This window comes from Propithecus coquereli, unplaced genomic scaffold, assembly GCF_000956105.1.
Source record: "Propithecus coquereli isolate 6110/MARCELLA unplaced genomic scaffold, Pcoq_1.0 Scaffold208, whole genome shotgun sequence".
NCBI classification, from domain to species: Eukaryota; Metazoa; Chordata; class Mammalia; order Primates; family Indriidae; genus Propithecus; species Propithecus coquereli.
Window position 1 is genome coordinate 944208 of NW_012145856.1, and position 22905 is coordinate 967112.

Genomic DNA, 22905 nt, shown 5'->3' on the forward strand with positions numbered 1-22905 from the left:
TGGCTCATTCCTGTAATCCTTGTTGTTTGGGAGGCCGAGTTGGGAGGATCACTTGAGGCCAGGAGTTTGAGACCAGCCTGAGCAAGTGTGAGACCTACAAAAAAATAGAAAAATTAGCTGGGCGTGGTGGCACATGCCTGCCGTCCCAGCTACTTTGGAGGCTTAGGCAGGAGGATCACTTGAGCCCAGGAGGAGTTTGAGGTTGTAATGAGCTATGATGACACCACTGTACTCTAGCCCAGGAGACAGAACAAGGCCCTGTCTCAAAGGAAAAAAAAAGCCATATTCAATAAATGGTGCTGGGAAAACAAGATATCCACATGCAAAAAAATATCATATACAAAAATTAGATGGGACAAAGACCTAAATGTAAAAGCTGAACTATCAAATTCTTAGAAGAAAACAGGTACATTCTTGATCCTGGATTAGGAAATGGTTTCTTAGATATGACACCAAAAAGACAAGCAACCAAAGAAAAAAAAAAAATTAAAATGGCCTTCATCAAAATTAAACATTCTTGTGCTTCAAACACTATCAAGAAAGTGAAAAGACAATTCACAGAAGGGCAGAAAATATTTGCAAATCATATTCTGATAAGAGTCTAGTATCCAGAATATAAGAACTCCTACAACTCAATAAGACAAACAATTTATAAATGGGCAAAGGATTTGAACAGACATTTTTCCAAAGATATACATAAGTGACAAATAAGCACACAAAAAGATCCTCAATATTATTAGTCAATATGGAAACAAAATCAAAACTACAATGAGATACTACTTGTTTGGAAAAAGTCAAATCATTTTTCCTCTGCTCTCAAACCACAACAATCATCGATACAGAAGACTTCAATGACCAAATGTGAGGAGGGGGATTATCCCTACCAAGCAATCATTTTTGCAGCAGACACCAACTGGGTGTCCTCCAATTCAATTTTGACACTATTTACTGGAGATGGCATCGGATCCCATAAGTTGAGGACTCAGTCCCCAAGACTGCCCTCCCCTGCAAACACCAGTGGCAGGCCTGGGCCTCTGGAACTTCTGATAGGCTTCAAGTTGGGGTTCCCATGACCCCCTCTTTGTATTTGACTAATTTGCTGGAGCGGCTCACAGAACTCAGAGAAACATTTAGTTACCTCTACCGGCTTATTACAAAGGATACAGACGAAGAGATGCATAGGGCAAGGTATGGGGGAAGGATAGTGGAGCTTCCATGCCCTTCCTGGGGCACTACGCTCCAGGAATCTCCATGTGTTCAGCTATCCAGAAGCTCTCCAAACCCTATCCTCTTGGGTTTTTATGGAGGCTTCATTAGGCAGGCACAATCAATTAAACCACTGGCTATTGGTGATCAACTTGACTTTTAGCCCCTTTCCCCTCCCAGGAGGTTGGGGGGGGGGGCTGAAAGTCCTAACCCTTTAATCATGCCTTGGATTTCCAGGTAAGGAGCCCCATCCAGAAGCTATCAGCCAATATCAGCATATAAAAAGAAAGCACTTTAGAGATTTCAAGAATTTTAGGAAAGAGAGACAAAGACCAAATATATACTTTTTAGCAGTTCCTCAGAAAGTTAAAGAGTTACCATATGAGCCAGAAATTCCACTTCTACGTATGTATCCAAGACAATTGAAAACACACAAGCCATCACACTTCCTCCTTGAAAAAAGTAAAAATAAAAGAAAAAACCACACATAAAGTTGTACACACAAATGTTCATAGCAGCACTATTCATAACAGACAAAAACTAGAAACAATCCAAATGTCCAAATGATGGATGGATAAACAATGGATAATTCAGTCATAAAAAGAAATGAAGTACTGACACATACTAGAAGACGGATGAAACTTGAAAACAAGTATTCAATAAGCCAGACACAAAAGGCCACATATTGCATCATTCCATTTATATGAATTGTCCAGAATAGGCAACTCTATAGTGACAGAAGTAGATTAATGTTTGTCAGGGGCTGGAAGGAGGGTAGAATGGAGAGTAACTGTTAACGGAGTACTAGGTTTCCTTTGGGACTAATATTCTGGAACTAGATAACAGTCATAGGTGCACAATTCTGTGAATATACTAAAAACCAATGAACTATATACTTTTTTTTTTTAAGGAAGCCATAACTTCTATCCATCCAGACACATTTGCTTCTATAACAAAGTAGGAAAAATACTAAAGAATAAAAAAGTAGGCTGGGTGTGGTGGCGCATGCCTGTAATCCCGGCACTTCCAGGGGCCCAGGCCAGAGGATTGCTTGAAGCTGAGTTCTAAGACCAGCGTGGGCAACAGAGTGAGACCATGTCTTCACAAAAAAAAAATTTTTAATTATTAAAACAAAAAAAACAAAAAAACAATAGTCGGGTGTGGTGGCAGGTGCCTGCAGTCCCAGCTACTCAGGAGGCTGAGGTGGGAGGATCCCCTAAGTCCAGGAGTTCAAGGGTGCAGTGAGCTATGATTATTACACCTGTTACACCTGTGAATAGCCACAGCACTCCAGCTACTCCAGCTTGAGTGATAGAGATCGTGTCTCCAAAAAAAAAAGAAAGGAATAAAAAAGCAGAAGCCAAGCTGGAGGAGAGAAGTTATCTGGAATTTACCAACTGAACTTCCATGCACCAACCCTGAAATCTATTGATATTTTCAAATCTTAGCAACTGAGATATATCTGGAGTTTGGTGCTGCTGTTACCTCCTTTTCTTCCTTTATCATCTACAAGTTCCTCTATTTTTTGGTTTTCAATTTCAAAAATGATAGATATGAGTAATATATGGTCAATTAATTAACATTGAGAGTTCTCACTATGGTCCAAGGAAAAATAATTTCTACAAGGTATTTGGAAGCTCAAGAAAAGTATAATGGAATAATCTGAAAGAGAAGCCTGGGAAAGCCCTGTTCAAAGAGAAAGATTCCACTAACGCATTTTCAAATGGATTCAGTGGAAAGCAGCCAAAGGTAAAAATGGGTTTGAAAATCACTATAATGACCAGACTGACTGGGACTCAACCAAACTTCTAAGTCCTAATGGGAGAATTCTAAAGTTCTTTTGATCTCTCTGTATGAAAACACAACCTTCTTCCAGGAGAACCTTTCTGTGAAAGAAATCTAATTGGATTGTGTTCCTAGAAGTAAAATGGAAACTACTGTGACAGCCATCTTCACCATAACTAAACTATATCCAGGCTGGCCACTGTGGTGGTCACTTTCCACACAGGATGAAGTCCCACACCAACTGTGTCTTTCAGTATGATAAACTCAGGAGACCCAGGCCCCATATACAAGCATGAAAGAAACAGCTCTGAGGCAGTGCACCACAAATGCTTTTTAAAGTCACTTTTTTATTATGACTTGATTCAACAAGTTCTCGTATAAGAATATTCATGTTAAATCCAAGCAACGAACCAACATTCATGGTTGGTCTAAGTTAAAAATAATTTCCTTTCAATACAATATTAACGTTTATTTTATAAAACAGATTTTAAGCATGACAATCTCAGAAATTAGAATAGTCATGGTTTCCTCCAAAATCAGACATTCACCAAACTAAATTAAACATAACTGAGTTAACTCCTACACTGTTTTTTGTAAAGCCTAGCTAGCTAGGACTTCAAGTTCTGCCCTTCGGGTTCACTGCCTGGCCATCTCACTTGTAGATTTATGTCTACTAGTTCCACAGAAACAATAAGGCATCCAATACTTCCCTATCAGAGTTTCACACTCTGTTGTAAATAGTTATTTGTCTATCACTCCCACAAAATTAATTGAAGGTAGGAAACATGACTGCCTAATCCCCAACGTTTGGCATGGTAACTGGCACATACTAGGCATTCAGTAACTACTTACTGAAAGAATAAATATAAAAATGATGAATTATGTATTGCATATTTTCAATTTCAAGCCCAGCATTGGAGACTGTCAGGTGCTACCAACACCCTCTCAAACTACCAGCCATTATGCATTTAAAAGTTCACTGATCTCCCACTCTTCTCACAGAATGTTCAGTGTCTACTACACAACACCACTGCAGCCTAAGTTTTCCAAATACCAAATAAGTCAGAAAAATATTATATACTAAACTTGACATATATTTCATTGTATTTTTGACAAACACTGGGATAGTTTTCTTTCACAAAGAAAATGTCTTTAAAATGACTTGAGTCAAAGCACAAGCCTAAGTGGAGGGTTATTTGGAAGAAAGAACTTATAACTGGGAGGGGAGGGAGACTCTATTACGTGAGCATATCTTATTTGAAAATTGGCATGTACGTGTGTGTGTCTGTATTTGCCAATGACATTACTGTCTAAGTACAAAATCCCAAGGAATCTGGAGACACAGACACAGACACACACACATTCCTAGAACTAATAAGTGGAGTTCAACAAGGTCATGGGATACAAGACCAATACAAGCATAAACATACACACATGTGCATGCCAATTTTCAAATAAGACATGCTCACATAATAGTCTCCCTCACCCTTCTCCTCTCAGTTGTAAATTCTTTCTCTCTTCCAAATAACCCTCCACCCAGGAATTCATAGGCTGTGCTTTGACTCAAGTCACTTTAAAGACAGTTTCTTTGTACAAGAAAACTATCCCAAGGTTTGTCAAAGACGCAATGAAATACATCTCAAGTTTATTATATAATATGTTCCCATAAAAGTGTACCCTAAGTCAGAATATAGGAAAGTAGAACAAATTTACATATTAAAAGGGTGGCTGGTTTCCTACAAAACTAAAAATTATGTAATAAAATCCCTAGTTATACCTTGAATATAGTTTTAGCATTTTGTACCTACATTTGTTCTATTTTCTTCCTTACTGATCACAAGGCTTAAGACAACCATATGTCCAACTACATGACAAGATTCACTATTTTGGCCGAGCTAATACAATCAAGACAAAGTTATCATTAAGACTGACAACTATGTTTCTCACCCCTACTCATTATGTGTACTTTCAATTTTCTGTCTGCCACTTATTTTTATGATGGAGGGAGGAAGGCTCAAATAATTGCACAAACACACACTGTTAAAGATAGCACTGCTAAAACTAAACAGCTGTCTGGTAGGCAGCACCACTATGCCGTAGCTTAAAATGTCTGCTCATCGGCAGACAAAAGTTATAATTTGGTCTATAAAAGGCAGTTTAAAGGTGTCAATTATACCATGAAATACATGCTACCCACAAGTCAAATACATGAGAGATGAGACCCACCATAATCCAGACTACTCTATAAAAAATGATGAAACACAAAAAGGTATTGCTATGAAGATAATTATTTAGATTTTAAAAAGGCTGAAAAGGGCTGGGCACTGAGGCTCACACCTGTAATCCTAGCACTCTGGGAGGCCAAGGTGGGAGGATTGTTTAAGGCCAGGAGTTCAAGATCAGCCTGAACAACACAGTGAGACTCCGTCTCCACAAAAAATAGAAAACTTAGCCAGGCATGGTGGCGCATGCCTATAGTTTCAGCTACTTGGGAGGATGAGGCAGGAGGATTGATTGATTGAGCCCAGGAGTTTGAGGTTGCAGTGAGCTATTGATGATGCCACTGCACTCTAGCTGGGGTAACAGTAAGATTCTGTCTCAAAAAAAGAAGAAAAGAAAAGAAAACTTCACCACTTAAGGCTATTTTGGTGGAAATAAACAGTAGGATTCCCCAGAAATCACTAAGACCTGACTTAAAATTTATGTAACTGGCCGGGTGCGGTGGCTCACGCCTGTAATCCTAGCTCTCTGGGAGGCCGAGGCGGGCGGATTGTTTGAGCTCAGGAGTTCGAGACCAGCCTGAGCAAGAGCGAGACCCCGTCTCTACTAAAAAAAAAAAAGAAAGAAAGAAATTATCTGGACAACTAAAAATATATAGAAAAAATTAGCCGGGCATGGTGGCGCATAGCTACCCGGGAGGCTGAGGCAGGAGGATTGCTTGAGCCCAGGAGTTTGAGGTTGCTGTGAGCTAGGCTGACGCCACGGCACTCACTCTAGCCAGGGCAACAGAGTGAGACTCTGTCTCAAAAAAAAAAAAAAAAAATTTATGTAACTATCTTCAAGGCAGAAAAAAATTTTAAATATCCAAGTTTACAAATATTATATACATTGTATTTGAGTTCTTCTGCGTTATTAAAAGTTAACTTCACAATTAAGTGGAAAGCAAAATAGACAAGTTTTGATGTAGATAAATACAAAGAAATTCATTTACGAAATAATCCTAACTGTACCTAAATGAAAACTCAGACCTCATAGAGCTGTATTCCAGAATTCATTCTAGATTAGTTCCTTTAAGGAAAAAAAAAAGCAACAACAAAAATAAATAAATGGGACTTAATTAAATTAAAAAGCTTCTGCAAAGGAAATAATCAACAGAGTGAACAGAAAAACCATAGAATGGGAGAAAATATTCACAAACTATATATCTGACAAAGGACTGATGCCCAGAATTTACAAAGAACTCAAACAAATCAGCAAGAAAAAAAACAATCCCATCAAAAACTGGGCAAATGACATGAATGGAACTTTTTCAAAAGATAGACAAATGGCCAAAAAACATATGAAAAAATGCTCAACATCACTAAACATCAGGGAAATGCAAATTAAAACTAGAATGAGATACCCACCTCACCTTATCAGAATGGCTATTATTAAAAAGTCAAAAAACAATAGATGCTGGTGTGGATGCAGAGAGAAAGGAGTGCTTATATACTGTTGGTAGGACTGCAAATTAGAACAACCTCTATGGAAAACAGTGGTAGATCCAGCAATCCCACTGCTAGGTATCTACCCAAAGGAAATGAAGCCATCTCATCAAAAAGACATCTTCACTTGAATGTTTATTGCAGCACAACTCACAACTGCAAAGATGTGGAATCAACCTAAGTGCCCTTCAATTTAAGAAAATGTGGTATATATATATATATATATACATACATACACACATATATATATATCATGGAGTACTACTCAGCCATAAAAAGGAATGAAATGTCATTTGCAGTAACGTGGAAGGAACTGGAGACCATTATCCTAAGTGAAGTATCTCAGGAATGGAAAACCAAACACCGTATGTTTTCACTAATAAGTGGGAGCTAACAGATAAGTACACACAGGCGCAAAGCAATACAAAGGACATGAGAAACCAAGGAGGTGGGGAGGACTGGAGGGTGTGGGATAAAAATGTACGTATTGGGTACAAGGAACACTACTCTGGTGATGGACATATAGTAATTCTAACTTAAGCATTACAGAAGATATCTATGTAATAAAAACACTTGTACTCCCTTAATATTTTGAAATTAAAAAAATTTAAAATAAACATTAAAATCGAAAAAGCCAAAAAAAAAAAAAAATGAGGCATCACTAAGAAGGCTAGAGAGGAGGAAAACTCCATCTCAGTCTTACAAAAGTCTTAATACCTTAAAATAAACAAAATGAAACCAACACAAAACAGGAAAAACAAGTCAAAAGGAATGGAGAACTATGACATTTAGATTTAATTAACATTTTTGAGTGTAAAGGCTGAGTCAGTAGTGTTGAAGTTACTTTCCCATGTTATCAGTTTCTAGGCAGATTAAGAAATTTAGGATGGGAATAAAAAGATAAACAATAAAAAGGGTCTAAGACTGATTCTAGAAAAGTCACTGACAAAGTGAACATGGATATCATTGCAAAGTATTAGAAAAGAAAAACTTGAAACTTGAAAATGTTGGCATTAAAAAAATAATAAAAGACTATTTCATACTGAGTAGTAAACTGAACTGTGGCCTATTGAAGCTTTGGGTTTCTTGTGAGCTGCCTCAGCACCTAGGACACAACAGCTACTCAACAGAGATTTACTCAGAGGAAGGAAAAGGCACAAATAGAACACACTCATTTTTATCTGGAGGCGGTACACGCTGAAAACAAAAACTTTTTTCAGTGTATTAATAGCTGGTAAATCTGCAATCTGAAAGTATGGTATTTGGTGTTCAACCCCTGACCTTTCAGAACAGAACAGTGGATTCACAGATAGGCATTCTGATCCAGAGAAGTTATTAAAGACCAATGCATCAAAATCACAGGCACAGTGCGCTGCAAAACCAAACGAGAAAAAAACGAAACAAGAAAGTTTATATTTAAGAGCTAAATTACATGGTCCAGACTAATGGGGCTCCTGGAGCAGAGAACAAGATCAATGATTGTCATAGAGAAGAAAGGAAAGGCCTCAAAGTATGAGAGGGAAGAACTGCAGAGAGAGAAGAAAAAGGGAATCTAGACAAAAAATTTTAAATATGTGCTAGACAGTCCCATTTTAGAGAGCCCACTCACTGCCTTCAAATTCAAAATACAGACACTCAATCTCTAGGCATCTTTATCTCTAAAATGAGTGGTTGAACCACATAAAATTTCTTGTAGCATTTGAATGTTGACTTCATATTTAAAATTCAAACTCAGATTTCTATCTTTCCCTCTCCTAAACTTTCTATTTTCTTTCTGGTTCCATAATTATCTGCCCATCACTCATGCTCAAAACCTTAGATTAACCCTTGATTTTTCCAGCCCTTCTCTCCTACTCTGGCAGACTCCATCTATGCACCAAGTCCTTCCCTTAGAAGATCCCTTCCAGGGGTGAGAAACCTGTGGCCCTGGGGCCACATGTGGCCTTCTGGATGTTCAAGTGTGGTCTTTTAACTGAATCCAAATTATACAGAACAAATCCTTTTAATAGAGGGATTTGTTCTGTGAAGTTTGGATTCAGTCGAGGGATCTGGCGAGTTAGGGCCACATGTGGCCTTGAGGCCACAGATTCCCCATTCCCCTCACTCCCAACTCCAATCCAATCTAAATACTGCTGACAACTGATCACCAATCATGCCCGTCCCCTTCCTATTTAAAAGGTCCCTACCCCACTTCAAAGTCGTTCAGTATCTTCCCAGTCTACTACTCCACCACCACATCCATGGCTTTATAAAACCTGATTCCAATTTAATTTCAATGCATCTATCCCATTTCCCCTCAACCTGGTCCTTTACCTCTCACTCCTCTACACTTTTGTTTTTGCCATCCTCCCCTCCAGGTGCTCCATCCTGTCTACTAACCCACATTCAATCTCTGGTACTAAAACTTCCCACAAGGTGAGAGAAGAGTCTCCCTCCCTGTCTCAAATCCTACCCTTGTTATCTGTACCACTCACTCAGCATCTGGCTTATATATATAACCTTGCATTACTGGGTATTGTTTTTGTTTGTTTCTGTGTTTGTTAAAAATCAGATATTTAATACAAAGTTCTTAGAGGTTGAGAATGCTTGACCTTTGTAACTCCCGCAAGATTTAGCCTAGTTCCACATACAATTCGTGATTAATAACTATTGATTAGGTGATCTGAAGTTCAATGAAATAAAACCCACACCCATGCAGTTCTTTCTAAGGGCTGGCTCCCTCTCAGCCCATTTCTCTGAATTACTAGCGTTTGTACTAACCAGAAGCACTGTTATAAACAAGTGCAGACTCATCTTATCTTCTCAACTAGCCTCCAAGTTCCTTGAGGACCAGGGCCATGCATAATATTTCTTTTAAAAGAAATCTCTCCTCATCTCCTCCCAAATGTCTTCATGTATCAATAAAAAGAATTTAATCTATATGGATTCCACAGGTATAGCAAACTCACCAGAGATAACACATGGCCTGTAAGAGAAGAAATCACCATCTAGACTTCAATCTTAAGTATAGAAAGATTTAGTGATAAAAGCCTTATGGCCTCCCCAAACAACCATTTTGAGGTTAGCCATACAATCACCAAATCCAAGTAAGGTGAAAGCCTCTCATATTTTTCTAAAACTCTTGACTCCTGCCAGATATTGCAGTCTCTGCTCTTCGAAGTGTTGAGCTAACATCTACTCTAAGAAATTCCAGAAGTTTCTACCACTATTCTACAAACTTGTAGAGCTTTCAAAGAAATGTCCTGTTAGAGAGCATCATCTCCCTGGTCTCTATCAACTTCTGGAAGTACCATGGGGCTCAGGGGCAGGGCCCTCCACAATTCTCCCTAAACTGCATTTTGGGGTCATTTTCAAAGACCCCAGAAGCCTTACAGATGAAGCAGTAGAGCCCCAAATAAAAACAAGTCAGTTTTAATATTTCAAGTGTACAGTTTGCTAAAACACCATTTTCACCATTCTAACATCTAAGAGACTAAGACATGAAGACGATGGAAATTTCTCCATTAGCTCTAGTATGATATTAATAGATCACAGAAGTGTTGGCAAGTTTCTCCTCACCAGTGTTATTATCCAGAGTTAGAAACTACTTAAGAGATAAAATAACCTTAGGAAAATGATTTTATTATGCCAAGCATTTAAGTAATTTCAAATGAGTTCCCAAAAGTAACATGAACCAAGTTGTATTCCCTAGTCTATGGATCAAATTATACTAATAATTCAGTATTTGAATTATAAGAAACATTACATTTAAATAGTTAGGAAGCAAGGCAAAAGCTGAGAAGTAAAGGTTGGGCTACTCAGGAAAACAGAGAACATTTTATTGATGTTATTGATTTTATTTATTATTATGTAGCTGTTCAACTATAACAGACATATTACCGCCATTTGGGTGTTAAGTGTTCCTTCCTAGAACTCTCTCTCCTCTACCTGATGAACAGTGGATCACATAGCCATACATCTCCTGACACAGGGTGAGCAGAGCTCAAGGTGGCCAGAGGATTCCACGACCTGGTCCCAGTTAAGGGATTCAGGGAGAGGCCCCAAAACAAGATAATAAAGATACTCTCTGGAAACCTTGTTAGAAAAATAGAAACAAGGCCATGTTCCTGTCTTTTGAGCTCCACTGGCCTTCTTTACCACCGTGTGGAGAAAACTCCCCCGAGAATGAAGCCAACCACAGAAAGCACAGTTGACAGAGAAGAGAACACAATCAGTTCTGATGACATCCTTTGTAGCCCTGGAGCCAGTCAGGCCTAACCTTAGTCTATTTTGTTATGTGTCAACACATTCCATTTTAATTAAAACTACTATATCACCTGCAACCAAAATACTCAATTATGTATCAGTCTAAATGAATAAGGTGACAAATAATAAAAAATTATCTCCTAAGTAAACCTGGAAAAGAATGGCTAACAAAGTTAAATCTACTTCTAAATCCAATAGGAAACACCAACACTGACCTATTCTTCTTACCACATAAAATAGCCCAGGTAGCTTGGTAACCAGTCTATTCTCCTCTTAGAATATTTAAACAATGGCTTCTGCCATCCACCCAAACTTTTATTTATTATCTACTTTGCAGACTAGATGGTAAATGCAGATTATCAAATTGTATTCAATTCAAAACTGAAGTCATTATTCTCTCAAGAGTGTCTTGTTAGTATTTAGCAAAAGTTTGGGTAACAAATGAGTACCCAGGCTATGTGACCTACTCCAAGTATACTAAATGAGGCTGAAAAAGTAAACAAACCACTACTCTACTAAGCCCTGATCATTTTACTTTCATTCAACACAATACATTCAATGCTGGTAGGCTCTGAAAAGCACAGAGCATTTATATACACAAACAAGCATATTTTCAACATATATGTACATATGCACAACCCAAATTCTAGAGTGGAAGGCCATACCTAACATGCAACCCTCAACCTCTGGTTTGTATCTACTGATGCAGTCATGCCACAGAAATGAATTAAAAATGTGACCTGCATAATTTGTTTTTTCTTTCATGCTTACTTGCCTACTTACCTTCCCGTGTGTTACCCTCAAATTTTAAAAAAGGAAGCAGTTCTGAAACTAGTAATCAAATTTCCAACAGTTTCTTTGATTCACCAAAGAGATAAATAAAGGTAGGAGTTATGGTTTAAATGAGTTTTACTGTAAGGAATCATAACACACCCGCACATAAAAAAGTTGTTTTAGGCTAATATAGTACATGGTGATCATGCCACCAGATGAAAATATCTCTACCAACGTGCAAAATGAATAATACTAAGCCTAAATCACAGTAAGTGGAAGTACATATCTAATGCCTTCAAGAAAAAAGAATCATGACAAATTATCATTTTCCTGGATTCTTTAAAAAAACTTTCCATAAGCTGGCATCTTTGTGAAGTGGGCAATTAGGTGGTCATGAACAAGAGTGGGAGGGAGACTTTTCACTGAGTATTCTTTTTTATTGTTTAGATTTAAACCATTTGAATGTACTATCTACTCAAAATAAATAAATACAATTTAAATCCAGGGTGGGCGTTGTGGCTCACACCTGTAATCTCGGCACTCTGGGAGGCCAGAAAGGAGGATTGCTTCAGACCAGGAGTTGGAGGACAGCCTGGGCAACATAATGGGATCCTTTCTCTACAAAAAATGAAAAATAAAATAAAATAAAAAAAAATTCGCTAGGTGTGGTGGCACATGCCTAAAGTCCTACCTACTCAAGAGGCCTGAGGCAGGAGGACTGCCTGAGGCTGGGAGTTCAAGGCTACAGTGAGCTGTAATCATACCACTGCACTCTAGCCTGGGCAGCAGAGCAAGACCCTGTTTAAAAAAAAAATAATTCAGAGAATTCCTTGAAAGTCATTTTCAGAAACTACATCAGAATTCCCTCTAATAACAGTCTAAAAATAATCAGAAAATAATACTGCACATCTTTTACTATTACAAATACTATACTTTTCTGAAATATACTTTAACATGTACTGAAATCGTTACCAATTGTTTCAGCCTAATCTTCTTTCACCAAATGTGAATTCAGACTACCAGCAATAAATGATATATAGTTCTTTTCTGTTCTCCCACCACAGAAGTGCTAATGGGAAACAAAATATATTTGCCCATAGAAAATAAATGCTAAAAAACATATAAATAATCACAAGTCAAATCACCAAAATTTAACCACACTACTTATCTGTTAACCAAGGGTTGTCCAATGTGTGGTTCCCATACCACAGATATGAATGATAATTTTAGTTGGTGCATGAATATTTTGATAGTTATAAATTTATTTTAATATGTAGTTTATTATACCTAACACAACAAATTTATGACTTCATAAATATCACTGCCTAGAATGAGGATAAATCTACTTAAGTAAAATCATGAATTCACCTGAAAACTAAGAGTACACATATGTGAGCGAAGCTTGACAAGTACCAGTGCATTACCCAAATTAGATCAAGGGCACACCGGGAATGATCACCAGTCCGCACAAACCATACTGAATCTTAAATTAGACCAAAATTCATGCTTATAGGGAAACTCTCACCGAAAGGCTGGCACAACTAAATGACAGGAGTGCTCTCCTCTCCCCTCAGAGTTGGGGAATTTAAGAGAACCAAAAGTTCAATCAAAGCAATTAAGGATGAGAATCCAAGCTCAACACAATTCTTGGACTTCTGGCAAATTAGGTTAAAAACTGGGCTGGACACGGCAACTCACCTCTATAGTACCAGCTCTTTTGGAGACAAGAGGCGTTATCGCTTGAGGCCAGGAGTTTGAAACCAGCATGGGCAACATGGTGAGAACCCATCACTATAAAAATTTAATTTAAAAAAAAAATTAGCTGGGCATGGTGGTGCACACCTACAGTCCTAGCTACTCAGAAGGCTGAGACAGGAGGGTCCCTTGAGCCCAGGAGTCTGAGGCTGAGTGAGCTATGATCATGCCACTGCACTCCAGCCTGGTTGATAGAGTGAGACCCTGGCTCAAAAAAAAAAAAAAAAGGTATTACCTTCCCACACCAACACCTCAGCACAGACTTCCCATTTACCAGAAACAGCTATCACTACTTCTTTTACCTTGAGCACCCCACTGCAGCCTCTGGATCGCTCCCCATCCTCCTGTCTACCAACCTAAGGTTTCTAAGGCAATTCCAAGGGCATGAAGCGAAGCCTTTACAGTCTGTCTCCAGGAAAAACAATGGATCAGGCCTCCGCAGAACTTCTCTTTAGTATTCTCCCTAGTTCTTCACTGCCTCTGCATACTTCTATTACTCTTATGCTATTCCTGAACCACCAAAATTCCCCAGCTGGCTATGGCACCCCGTCAACGCCTGCACTTCCCTCTCATAGCCTTATATGCCACTATTATTCCTCTGCCGGAGGCCTGACACTCCCATTAAAAAAAAGAAAAAAGGCTGACACCATGGCACTCTGGTCAGGGTGAAAGTGAGACTCTGATTCAAAAAAAAAAAAAGAAAAGAAAGAAAGAAAGAAAAGAAAAAGGTGTTCCTCTTCTCAGACTGATGGACTTGGTTAGAGATGGATTAAATGGCAGAGCACAAACTAATCTGCCAGGTATGAGCGAGCATCCTATACTATCTTCATTCCCGCAAGAGAATGTACATTAAGAAACTGGCATTTTAAAACAGATGATTGGTAAGAGCAATTTTATATGAAAGAATTCCAGGCTATACAGAGGCAATTTAGAGCAGCTGAGAAATTTTAGGGGTCACTGTAGGACCATTTCCAGGCCTGCTGTCAGGTTAACTCCCCTAGGGCAGTGTTTACAACCTGGAATAAGGGTGGGAGAGCAACAGGCTTAAACTTCATTTACATATGATCAGTTTCCACCACAAACTAACCTAACTGTGCTCATCTAGTATAATTCACAACTTCAGAAGAAAAAAAAATTTAAACATAAATTGTAATTCATCCTCAGAAACTGATCACGTGACCCTAACTAAAGGACACTTTTGAAACAGGCAGGCACTGTATGATGCAACCATGTATCCTATATAGGACCTTGGGGGATCTGTATAGTCCCCAAGATTCTTTATTCATACCACATTCTTGCAAAAATATTATCACACATAAGCTTGGAGAATGAGATCCAAAGCCCTGACAGAGGGATACCAACTGGAACCCCTCTCTCAGGTCACAGGAGCCCACTAAATCATGTGCCCAGACAGGTGCATTTAGAAGCCCTGAAAATTTCCCTTTAAACTTGAAAATGGAATTCCAAATTCAGTTTTCAGTAGATATACCTTACGAATGATATATTTAAAATTCAATGTAATATCCACCACATCACCTACAGAGAAAGTCTAATTTAGAAATTATCTACTTTGAAAAATACCATAACCCAGATACCAAAGCACATTTAACTTCCCACAAAAGAACACCAAAAGAAAGATAGATTTGATTTTGGAAACTAGATCTGGCACTAGTGGTATTTATTTTCTTTCACATTTTATAACTACCTTAAGTCACTTAATCCTATTATTAAAGAATTAAAGGAAATCAAAGAGATAGCAATATAAGACCAGCAATTTGGAAGACAAGAGGGTAAAAATTAGGAGGCTGAAAAAGGAACACACATAATTAACCAAGTCAGACTGTTTTAACAGCATAGCATACTGCTGGCTAAGTCCCCTCAAACGACAAATTTCTAGACAAGTTTCCTGATACCAAGCAAAGAGGTCTAATTCCAGCTTTGCTAACTCCTCACAATCATTTTATTCATCTGAAATTGGCCTTAAATTCCCTAAAACAGAGCTTACAATCACACCCTCCTTCAATTAATATCCTCTCTCTTATGGAAGAAATGTACTGTACTTTCCATCTTTTCCCTCTCAAACCCTGCATATCCAACCCCTCAATCTCTGACCTGGTCCCTAAAAAGGAAATGTTCCTTCCATCTCTCCAAGTCTAGGCCTTTCATTCATTCTTTTTTCCCACTGGTTCCTTCCTTTTAGCCTTTTACAAGACAAAAGATTTCCTTGCGGGTGGGGAGAGAATCCCTTCCATCACTGGACAGGAGTAGCCTTGGGTTTCCTTACACCTCAGTTTGCATATTTTTCTTCTTAACCCCCAGTAATCCAGTTTGTTTTAACAACTCAATGAAACCTCAAGCACAAAGGATTACTGACTCCTAATAGCCAATTAACAGCTGGACCAGCCACTCTTTCTCTAAGCCCCTGTCCTTTTTTCCCTTTCTGCCAGCGCTGTCTTGGTTCTCCATTCTCCAAGAGAAATTCTAGGTTGTGGTTAGATACTATGGTCTTTCTTTCTTGCATCCTAAGTGATCCCCTCCACTGTCATCTTCTTACAAACGACATCAGAAAACAATCACAGACCTATGTATCTCCTGCCACCAGCAAATATTAAGCCCTTGACTCTGCCTCACCTGTCCAAAATCAAAGCCTTCCCAGGATTACCTCTCTATTCCACCTCCACTTCATTTCTACCACTGTATTATCACCACCAAGTTAGTAAAATTTCCTTTCACAGGTAGCCACCAAGGTCTGCCCATTTTTTCCATACCAATATTGCAACTCCTAATGACTAACATGGTTTTTCCATATTAATATTTTGTCTGCTACGGTTGCAGGTTTGCTTCTTTCCCAGAGTTCAAAAGTGACAGCAGTGTCCAGAATGAGAAGTTGCTGTAACACTCCCTCACCCCGGACTAGCACTCACCCTCAACTGAAAACCCGTCTGGAGGGCAAGATGTGGAAAAATGGAGGAGAGGAGAGAAGCTTGGCTAATGCCACTGCCCTCATCTCATCTGCCACAAATATCTGCATTTCTCTCCAGCTACCAAACCTTCTTTTACATAAATTTCAGTACAGCCCACAAGAAGGGCCCCCCAAACCTCTTTAATAAACCCATTAAATAAAAAGTCCTTTACTTCCTAATCAAAAAATCATCACGGTGACTATTTGAATGTGAAGACACCAAATATCTGACGCTATTTTAAAAACCAAAAAACCCCCAAAACCCTTTCTCAACCAGCCTCCACAAGTTAAATTAACTTTGGCAAAGTACTTGTCACCAAGGCCTGGGGCAATGATAAAATAATCTAGCCGAAACCTACAGAAAAATTTGTTTTCTGAAAGGAAAAACTTAACTAGGTAAGGCAAGTAACTAACAAGTTGAGCCACAATTTGCTTCAGCAAACGTCACCTGTCCTCAGTCTCTGCAGAGGCTACACTAGGAACCACGTCAGAGCTGCTGCAGAGTTCAAAGGAGCTCCTTCCACACAGCAGTCAAAATTTGAAGTTGCAGAAGCGGCTGTTCTGTTAACCCACAGCTAAGAATAACAGTCGACTTTCCAAAATAAAAACACGAGGAGAAAAAATCCCCGGGGCAAGAATGCGGAACGAGGCAGAGGGAAGGGGCTTCCAGCCCTGAGCCTCATCTGTTAGCTTTGAGTCGGACCCAATTCGCGCACCTCCCGCCCCAGGACCGCGCCGCGGGGACCATGTGAGATCCACGGGGCCGGGTCGGGGCGAGCGACGCCCGCCCAGAGAGGGCGCCAGTTTGCAGCTGCGGTGGCCGGCCCCTCGCCCACGTTTAACCCGGCTCCCGGCCGGGTTTCCGGGTGGTTCGCGCTCATTCTGAATTAGCAGCGAGGTTGCGCCAGGTTCGAGGTAAATCGGGCAAGATGAGGAGGAAAAGTGACAGGGGTCTGAGGGCCTCTCCGCCTCAGGGGAGACGCGGGCCGGGCCTGAGCCGCCAGGGTGGGTTCCGGCCGCGGGGCTAGGGCTGGGGCGGTGGGCCCAGCCCCGCGCGCCCGCCCGGGCCGCCTTACCGTGGCTCTGCAGGATCTCGTGCTTGAGGCCGCCCGTGTAGTCGATGAGCTCCTCCAGGCCGCGCTCGCACAGCTGCCCGTAGCCCGAGAACTTGTGCAGCACCTTCTCCAGCTCTCGCTCCACCGTCACGCACTGATCCATGCCGGAGGCGGCGGCGGCGCTCGGCTCCCCGGCGCCCGGGTGTCCGCAGCCGTTCGGCCCGGGCCCCGCCGAGGCCGCGTCCTGCTCCTCGTCCCCCAGGCGGGCGGCGCGGGCGGCTGAGGCGGCGGGCCAGCTAGCCACGGCGCCGGGGGAGCCCCGCGCAGCCAGTGCCCGCCTGCCCCATGGCGCCCCGGCCCCCCAGCGCGTCGCCGCCGCTCCCTCTCGCTCGCCCCACGCGGCCCCACGCCCCGGCCCCCGCTCGCGGCGTTCGGGTGTCCGCGGCGGCGCCGCCGATTGTTTTTGTTTTCACGGGAACCGACCGATGACCTGGTTCTCCCGGGCGGCACCAAGCGCCGCCGGCGGGGGGGAGGGGAAACAGCCAACCCAGCGAGAGAAGAGGCGGCGCGGGCCGTACCAAGCACACCCTCGAGGGGGAGCAGCTCGGAGAGCGCGGGCGGAAGAACGCGAGGGTCGCAGGCACGCGCCGCAGCTCTAAAGGTGGGCCGTACCACGCGGACGGCGTGCGAGGGAAAGGGCTAGGGTGGAGCGAGGACCCAATTGGCCCAACGAGCTAAATAGGGAACTTTGGAGACAGCCCCAACGCTCGGAGAGCGCTACAACTACGCGCTCCGTAAACAAGAGGGTGGAAACCATCCCTAGCCACTCCGCCCAGAAACGGGGAAAACGAACCAATGGGCGTGGGAAGTACGTAAGAAACCAACGTTCTCCAATCCCTAGCCGAGGCGTAAACCTTCAGCCAATCCGGGTTGAGGGGCCAAACCAATGGACATCACTGTTGGAGGGGGTGACTTGGAAATCGTTAAGGAGAAACAAGTCGTTTCTGGAAAGCTGTAGGGAAAACAAGACAAAAGTAAAAAGGGCTGTTTCCCATAGGACTTCGTCCTAGCTATAATTTATTTCGTCTCCTCACGGCTCTGATTCCGAACTTTTGTAAACGGATCCGCCTCCTCAAATGAAAGAACCAAGCCAGGCCGCCCAAGGGCGGTGGTACTGCGGGCGGGGGGCGCTAACGGGAATTAAAGGTGGGGGCATTTCTGGGGGGCGGTAAGGGGAACTGCTGGCTGGTCGCCAAGGGCCCGCGATGTGCGTCAGTGCTGCCCTGGCGGCTGCGACACCCAGGTCATACTCCCCAGCCCCCGCCGGCCGCGGCCCTTTGGCCCCTCGGCCTGGAGCCTCTCCTGTCCGGCCGCCTCGTCCCCGCGCCATGTGCCTGGGAGCTTCGCGGCGTGGAAAGAACACGCGCCGGAGAGCTGGACAGCCGGCCCTTGACCCGTAGGAGCCTTATTCCATTGAATCGGATTGGGTTTCTCTTCCCCCGGGTCGCCATGGCGTCTCCAACCTTGGCCTATATCCCCTTGCTCATTCAGTTTTCGCTGTAGCAACTTTTGCGTTTCTCCAAGGAACACAGGTAGTTCTTCTTCCAGGGCCTCCGCACTTGCCCTTTCCTTGACCTGGAAAACTCTTCCTCCTATCTTTCTCATCCTAAAGTTTTAAGCTCACTTGTCCCCCTTTGAAGGTCCTCCCCTGACTACACTAATGTAGCTTCTATCTTCCCTCACTTCCTCCCCCATCACTAAGTCATATTTATCAATACCTATTATAAAACAGTTTTATTATTTTCACACCATTTAAATCCGAAATGACCTGATTTATTTTACTGTTTTGTCTGCACCACTTCAATAAAACCATGAAGGCGGGCCCCTTGCCTGTTTTTTGCCTAGAACAGCTCCCAGAAACGTGGTAGGTAATCTTTTCTTTCTTTCTTTCTTTTTTTTAATTAAGGTGATAACCTTTTTGAGCTTCAATTTCCTTTTTTATAATTTGGAAATAATGGGAATTAATAATACTTCACTAGATTGTTAGACTAAATGAGATATTAATAATGATATATGTAAATGCCCATAATAGGCACATGATAGCCGCATGACAAAAGAAGGTGGTTATTATTAGAGTAGCCCCAATTGATGCTATTACAGATCTCCTTTCATCTCCCCACTTACCCCATTTTGCTTTCTCCCTCTTGGCAGGTAGTCCTGATTCCTAGTTCACTGAGATAAAAAAAAAAATACCCAACTCCAGCAACCCTCTGCCACTCTTCTCAAAGATTGCTGTCTGTCAACCATTTTGTGAACATTTTATATACCCAAAGGAAGAGAGGTCCCTTCTCCCTTCCCAGGACAACCCTGGGACCTTCAGGCTTCATCTCACCCTTGTCCAGATCTTCCTCCCCTCCCTCTGCGGTAGGTTCTTCCTTTCTGTTTCAGATGGAATGGGTCTGAACTCTTTGAGGGTGTGGGGGAATCTTCATTTAACCCTCCTCAAGCTGTTTCCCTTTTCCTCAGTCCTTTAGCTGCCAAACTGCCTAGACAGATCTATGCTTGCTCCTCCTATTCTCCAAGCATCTCCTTGATAAGCTCAGTCATCCTTTTTTCCGTCTTTTTTTCTCAAAGGGTTGTTATAATATAAAATAATCCACGTAAGGCACTCAACATAATGCCCGGTACAAGGTAAGAGCCATTATTACCACTGATGAGAAATAATCAATGAATCATCATTACCTACAACTTCAAATCCTAACTGTCAGCTGCATGGTCTGCCCAGTGTTGCAACCTATCACAATTCCCCATCCAAGCACCAACCACTTCTACACTCTCAGTGTGAATTGAGCATAGCTCATTGATGCTTTTTCTTCTCCTGGAATGCTTTTCTTTATTCTCAGTTTTTCAAAGCCTCTCTTTCTTCAAGTAACAGGACAAGTCTTTATTGACACCTAGAACCTAGGCCTGCACTCTTCAATACAATAGCCACCAGCCACATGTAACTATCTAAATTAAAATTTAAGCTAAATAAATTAAAAATTTTGTTCCTCAGTTGTACTAACCACATTTCAAATGTGGCTGGTGGCTACTGTATTGAGCAGCACAGAATGAACATATTCATCACTGTGGAGAGTTTGAAACAGTGACGATCTAGACCACGACCACAGTAAAGTAACCAGCCCCACCTTTAACTGCTGTAGGACTTCTCTGTGCAAGTCATCTAATGCCCAAGTGCATATCACCCCCATATTTTTATTTTCCAACTTGTACCTTATTTACTCAACTAGATTGTTAGCTTCCAGATCAGGACTGACTTCTTTTTCTCTCCCACAATTTTATCAGCACAAAAAAAGTGCCCTATGTATTTGTTAGAGGAAAGAGAATAAACAAAGAAGAGGCTACAAAGTTAGCTGAGAATAGAGAGAAAAATAGTACTTGTAAGGGCAGAGACTTTTATGTTCCCTCTTTACTCTGTATTGGCCCTTTCTACCCAGTGCATAATTGCTTGAAGTCTAAACCTTGAATTCTCAGAGAAGGATCTCCAGAAACAAGGGAAACTAATTCAGTTTTCAGAGCAACTGCAAATTATTTTTCTATAATTGCATTTTCACCATACAACAAAAAAGAACTGACATACGTACACACAAACGAAAACCTACTCCAGTATCAAATGGACTCCTGCCCTCCCTCCCCCCAACGTGCTGTTTAATCTGGAGAAGCTTTAATTTGCAATCATTCTGGACTTTGCTCTGGTCTGCCCCTCCACTCCAAATTTGATTCAGTAAAATTTAAATAAAAATCAAAAAAAGAAAACCTGTCTTTTGACCAAAATACATATTCGCTGTAGGAAAATTAGAAAATACAAATAAGTAAACAAAAATCCCATGAAATCCCAAGACCCTGAAAAAAAATAAGTTTTAGTATTTGGGGTGAATTTCCAGGGCATACACATTGGGCATACACATATACTCATATGTGCATTTTTACAAAAGATAGTTCTGGTTGTAGTTACTATTTCAAAAATAGCTTTTCTTGTCCACTTAACATTTCTCTAACAAGAAAAAAAATGTTTTTAAAACTGCTTTTGACATCTTTTTTAAATACTCAATAGCTCCAGCTTAGCTTATTCAATATATCTCATACATATTATTTTCACTTTGATTTATTCTTAGAAAACTGAAACCAGAGATAGGCAAGTTAGAAAAAGTCAAACCTTCATATCTCAAATTTGAAAAACTATTTTTTAAAAAAACTGCTTTAAAAATGTACTTTTATGCAAAATACACTTTCAGATAAGGACAAGAAAGACTATGTTTATAATTAATGATTATAAAAATGAATCAGCAATACTTACCTGGCAATAGAGATACCATGATCAAAAAAGTCTTTTTCTCAGGATGAGGCTTATCCATTGCACTCTGGATGTGCTGACCCCTGTGATTTCCCCAAATGTGGGAAACTCAACTGCACAATTTGTAGTAGTGCAGGACTGTGTTCACGCTCTCTCCTGAGGGGGGGAGGAAAATGAATTGGCAAGGTTTGCAAAGATCTCGTGGAGAAGACCTTACTGATTTGCTGACTTTATTAAGTAAGCGTAAACTGACAAAATGTTGTTAAGAAATACTGACTTAAGAAAAACAGCATTCCTTCTTATTTAAAAAAATCAATTTTCATCATTTTCAAGTCAAAAAAAATATATCTGAGACCTTTCTGGGAATTGCTGCTAAGACAAGTTTAAGAAGTGGGTGAAAGCACGACTACTAGCAAAAAGTGTTGATCTGAATGTTTTCTACATCTTTTGTATCTCCTGTGTGGTTTGGGGCACATTGCCATTTAAATGTCTGTTTGCTGGCTGGATGAATGATACTTGTGACCCACTCTTAGAGACTGGATAGGCGGTCTTGACAACAATACCTTTCCTCTGTATCCACCTCCCTTCTTTCAGCTCCACTAATGTTTGTAGCAGACGGCCTCTCCCTAGCAGCAGAGTCCTCCCCAGTGTAGCCCTCACCACTCCTGGAGGCCAGGGCAGAGTCCTAATGCGGTTGCTCCCTCCATAGACTTCCATGAGAATGGTACGTGGGCATTGCCCTAGCACCTTGTGCTCAGCCTGTGGGGAGAGGGGTATTTATGTCTTTTGGATCCGCTCCCTCTGGTGTTACTAATCTGAATCTTTTCCTTTCTGGAACCTGGACGTTTTTCTATACTTTGTTTCCTGCTCACTGTGTGCCTTTCTAGCTGCAGCAGGAAGGTGCTAGGGCTGTAACCATGAAGTCATTCATTCAACCCCTCCCAGCCTCAGTTTCCTTATCTACAAAATGAGACACTTGGAATAGATGACCTTTAAGTTCCTTCCAGTTCTAAAATTACACAGATGCCAATGCTTATTAAGCAACACGTGAGGTGCTACACAACC

The 22905-nt window shown here is 41.2% G+C and overlaps 1 protein-coding gene across 4 annotated transcripts in view; it reads right to left on the reverse strand.

Annotated features, from left to right (window-relative positions):
* RMND5A (required for meiotic nuclear division 5 homolog A (S. cerevisiae)) overlaps positions 1-21977 on the reverse strand; it is a 66127-nt gene extending 44150 nt beyond the window's left edge. For 3 of the 4 annotated variants that reach the window (XM_012644248.1, XM_012644245.1, XM_012644243.1), the window contains exons 1-2: positions 21844-21977; positions 17508-18498 (exon numbers count right to left, since the gene is read on the reverse strand). In XM_012644248.1, the coding sequence (XP_012499702.1) occupies positions 17508-17649 (142 nt within the window). In that variant the 5' untranslated portion in view covers positions 17650-18498; positions 21844-21977. Of the gene's footprint in view, positions 1-17507; positions 18499-19670; positions 19719-21843 lie in introns of all 4 variants that reach the window. The other variant, XM_012644244.1, reaches the window with a different exon arrangement.
* Between the last annotated feature and the right edge of the window lie 928 nt (positions 21978-22905).